The sequence below is a fragment of the Micropterus dolomieu genome, unplaced genomic scaffold, assembly GCF_021292245.1.
Source record: "Micropterus dolomieu isolate WLL.071019.BEF.003 ecotype Adirondacks unplaced genomic scaffold, ASM2129224v1 contig_13175, whole genome shotgun sequence".
Taxonomy (NCBI): domain Eukaryota; kingdom Metazoa; phylum Chordata; class Actinopteri; order Centrarchiformes; family Centrarchidae; genus Micropterus; species Micropterus dolomieu.
The window spans coordinates 740-5,249 of NW_025742161.1; the positions used below are offsets into that span (position 1 = coordinate 740).

General features: G+C 48.9%; 1 protein-coding gene across 1 annotated transcript; it reads left to right on the top strand.

Moving 5' to 3' along the window:
• Nucleotides 1-419: 419 nt before the first annotated feature.
• Nucleotides 420-4,295, top strand: LOC123966327 (GON-4-like protein; the record flags this gene model as incomplete). The annotated part of the gene is made up of 5 exons (XM_046042508.1): nucleotides 420-570; nucleotides 661-777; nucleotides 2,439-2,636; nucleotides 3,341-3,484; nucleotides 4,038-4,295. Coding segments are annotated over 5 exons (868 nt in total), but the record flags the coding sequence as incomplete, so codon positions are not given.
• Nucleotides 4,296-4,510: the final 215 nt, after the last annotated feature.

Below are 4,510 nucleotides of genomic sequence, written 5' to 3' on the forward strand. Positions count from 1 at the left end.
CACACACATAGTGTACACTCACTGTACACACACTCACTGTACACACACTCACTGTACACACACATGTACACACACATATAGTGTACACACACATGTACACACACATATAGTGTACACTCACTGTACACACACATAGTGTACACACACTCACTGTACACACACATAGTGTACACACACATAGTGTACACACACTCACTGTACACACACTCACTTTACACACACATAGTGTACACACACTCACTGTACACACACATAGTGTACACACACTCACTGTACACACACATAGTGTACACAACACACTGTACACACTAAGTTCACCTTAAAGTGACAGAATGTCGTGATGGAGTTCAGCATCAAGTTCATGTAACAACGCCACGCTTCAGTGTGTCTGTAACATTTCCCATGATGCCTCTGTGCAGGTTGATCGTTCTGGGTTTGAAGCACTTTGAGGGGACGGTCCAGTCGGATCAGCTGATCAGCACCTACCTGCTCTGTAAGACTCGATGGAACTTCAGGAAACACATCAGAGAAATGAGCGCCACGAGAGCGCCACACAACAACGTCATCAAGGTGACATCATTGTGACATCATTACACACTGTCATGACATTGTAACAGTCTCCTTTCAGAAACCTCTCCCATCCTCTCGTCATGTGTTCAGATGTTCGTGACGCAGGGAATCGTCCCCCCGCTGCCGCTCGCCTGCAGCAGGGTTCAGCCAGGAGACCAGCGCCCCCCAGTGGACAGAGACACCTCCACAATGCCAAACTGGCTCAAGGTCTGACAGACTAAACCAGATCCACATTCAGATGCAGATCAGTGTGAAGCCTAACACCTGCTTCTAATCACTTACGACCGTCACTACTCGCAAACTAACATGACGTCTGTCGCTAACTAACCTGTCGCTAACTTGACGTTCGTCGCTAACTAACCTGTCGCTAACTTGACGTTCGTCGCTAGTTGATAACTAACCTGTCGCTAACACGACGTCAGTCACTAGTTGATAACTAACCTGTCGCTAACATGACATCCGTCGCTAGTCACTAACTAATCTGTCGCTAACTAATCTGTCGCTAACATGACGTCCGTCGCTAACTAACCTGTCGCTAACATGACGTCCGTCGCCAGCTAACCTGTCGCTAACATGACGTCCGTCGCTAACTAACCTGTCGCTAACATGACGTCCGTCGCCAGCTAACCTGTAGCTAACTTGACGTTCGTCGCTAACTAACCTGTCGCTAACTTGACGTTCGCCGCTAGTTGATAACTAACCTGTCGCTAACACGACGTCAGTCACTAGTTTATAACTAACCTGTCGCTAACATGACATCCGTCGCTAGTCACTAACTAATCTGTCGCTAACATGACGTCAGTCACTAACTAAACTGTCGCTAACATGACGTCCGTCGCTAACTAACCTGTCGCTAACATGACGTCCGTCGCTAACTAACCTGTCGCTAACATGACGTCCGTCGCTAACTAACCTGTCGCTAACACGACGTCCGTCGCTAACTAACCTGTCGCTAACACGACGTCCGTCGCTAACTAACCTGTCGCTAACACGACGTCCGTCGCTAACTAACCTGTCGCTAACACGACGTCAGTCACTAGTTGATAACTAACCTGTCGCTAACACGACGTCAGTCACTAGTTGATAACTAACCTGTCGCTAACACGACGTCCGTCGCTAACTAACCTGTCGCTAACATGACGTCCGTCGCTAACTAACCTGTCGCTAACATGACGTCCGTCGCCAGCTAACCTGTCGCTAACATGACGTCCGTCGCCAGCTAACCTGTCGCTAACATGACGTCCGTCGCCAGCTAACCTGTCGCTAACATGACGTCCGTCGCCAGCTAACCTGTCGCTAACATGACGTCCGTCGCCAGCTAACCTGTCGCTAACATGACGTCCGTCGCCAGCTAACCTGTCGCTAACATGACGTTCGTCGCTAGTTGATAACTAACCTGTCGCTAACATGACGTTTGTTGCTAGTCGCTAACTAAACTGTCGCTAACATGACGTCTGTTGCTAGTCGCTAACTAACCTGTCGCTAACATGACGTCTGTTGCTAGTCGCTAACTAACCTGTCGCTAACATGACGTCTGTCGCTAGTCGCTAACTAACCTGTCGCTAACATGACGTCCTTCGCTAGTCGCTAACTAACCTGTCGCTAACATGACGTCTGTTGCTAACATGACGTCCTTCGCTAGTCGCTAACTAACCTGTCGCTAACATGACGTCCGTCGCTAGTCGCTAACTAACCTGTCGCTAACATGACGTCCTTCGCTAGTCGCTAACTAACCTGTCGCTAACATGACGTCCTTCGCTAGTCGCTAACTAACGGGTTGCTAACATGACGTTTAGAGTACTAGCATAGCATAGTAACCCTCAAGTTGTTGGTTGTGACTCTGGTTCTCTGATGGTTCTCACCTGCAGAACAGTCAGCTGATCATCCAGAAGACCCAGCAGGGCACCACCTGTTACCCACCCTCCCTCCCCCCAGGATGCAACCTTAGGCTTCACCCCTACTTTGTCAACAAGTCCCGTCCCCCTCGTCCCCCACACAGACGCTTCTTCACCTTGGCCCACAATGCATCTCTGCTGCCGCTCGCCAAAGCCCCGGCAAGCAGCAATGTCAGAAAATCCTGCTGGACAAACATATTTAAGGTGAAGCGTTTTTAAAAGTAGTTGTAAAAGTACTTTTAAATGTATTGTGGGTAGAGCTGCATTGATTCAGTACCTTAGTGTATTCCAGCCACAAACAGCAGGTGTAATCAGTTTGTCTCTTTAGTATGAAGAGAGGCTGTGAAGTTTCATGTTCAACATTATTTATCAAACCGGGTCGGACTGGATGAATTTAGCGCGAGGAGGAAACACATGTGACCACGACCCCCCCACCATAGTCTCTCCACATCCTGTGGGAAACACTGAGGAAAAAGCTCATTTTGACTGTTTAATTTATGCAGCGGGAAAATAAATGGATAAAATGTGAATGTACTTGTTCGCTGTTCAGGAAAGTTTTGCATTATATTCGGTTTCAGACAAGAATCTTCATTTGGGTGCATCAGATACTACTAAAGCCTGTGATTCCCGCCCACTCTCATGATGATTCCTGAGGGAATCCTGACACGTGTCTATATGACATACCTATGGAGCGAGAAGAGCCTGCTCGTCAGGCGCACCAGCTGTTATACCCGACGCCCTTTTTGGCGTTTTTGAAGCTATAGCGGAGCCTGTAGCAATGCGTCTCCATGTCAGCATGAAGGTTCAGGTGTTTCACAGACTGACTGGTGGCTGATGTCTTTCTGTGTTGATGTAACTCTGTCCTGACTCTGCAGTTCGAGGAGCAGCAGGCGTTTGAACGCAGCCGGCGCTTCCTGCGACAATTGGAGATCAGCTTTGGAGATAATCCGTCACATTATCAGAAGATCATCAAAGCTCTGCAGACAGGTCCAGATCTGAGTCCAACCAGCATCGACGAGGTACAGCAAGAAACCAGTTTAACCAGAATCAGGAACGACTGTTTAGAAACCAGTTTAACCAGAATCAGGAACGACTGTTCAGAAACCAGTTTAACCAGAATCAGGAACGACTGTTTAGAAACCAGTTAACCAGAATCAGGGCGGCTGTGGCTCAGGAGGTAGAGCGGGTCGGCTGTTAATCGGAAGGTCGGCCGTTCGATCCCTGGTTCCCCCTGGTTGCGTGTCGAAGTGTCCTTGGGCAAGATACTGAACCCCGATTTGCCCCTGGCGGCTATTCCGCCAGTGTATGAATGAGTGTGAATGTTAGTTTCCGTTTGAGCACTTAGGCTCAGTGTATGAATGTGTGTGACTGGTGAATGCAGATGTAGTGTAAAAAGCGCTTTGAGTGGTCGAAAAGACTAGAAAGGCGCTATACAAGTACGGAGCATTTACATTTACGACTGTTTAGAAACCAGTTTAACCAGAATCAGGAACGACTGTTCAGAAACCAGTTTAACCAGAATCAGGAATCAACGACGACATCATGACACCTGATAAAATCCATGTGTTTCAGCTGAAAGCTCAGATGGCCACGCTGCTAAAAGGCCACACCCATCTACAAGCTGAATTCTGGGTATTTTTTGACGAGCTCCGCCCACCTCCGGCCCGCCCGGGACAGTTTGAAGAAGCTCATTGGCCAGAGGAGGGAGGGGGCGGGACAGACGGTGGAGAGGTTGTTGGCCAGGCATCAGGAGGCGATCACCTGACACACCTGTCATACCTGACATACCTATCACCTGACACACTTGTCATACCTTCACCTGACACCTGACACCTGACATACCTGACACCTGACACACCTGTCACCTGACATACCTATCACCTGACACACCTGTCATACCTGTCAACCTATCACCTCGCACCTGACATACCTGACACCTGACACACCTATCACTTGACACACCCGTCACCTGGCACCTGACATTACCTATCACCTGACATACCTGTCACCCCGCACCTGACATACCTATCACCTCGCACCTGACA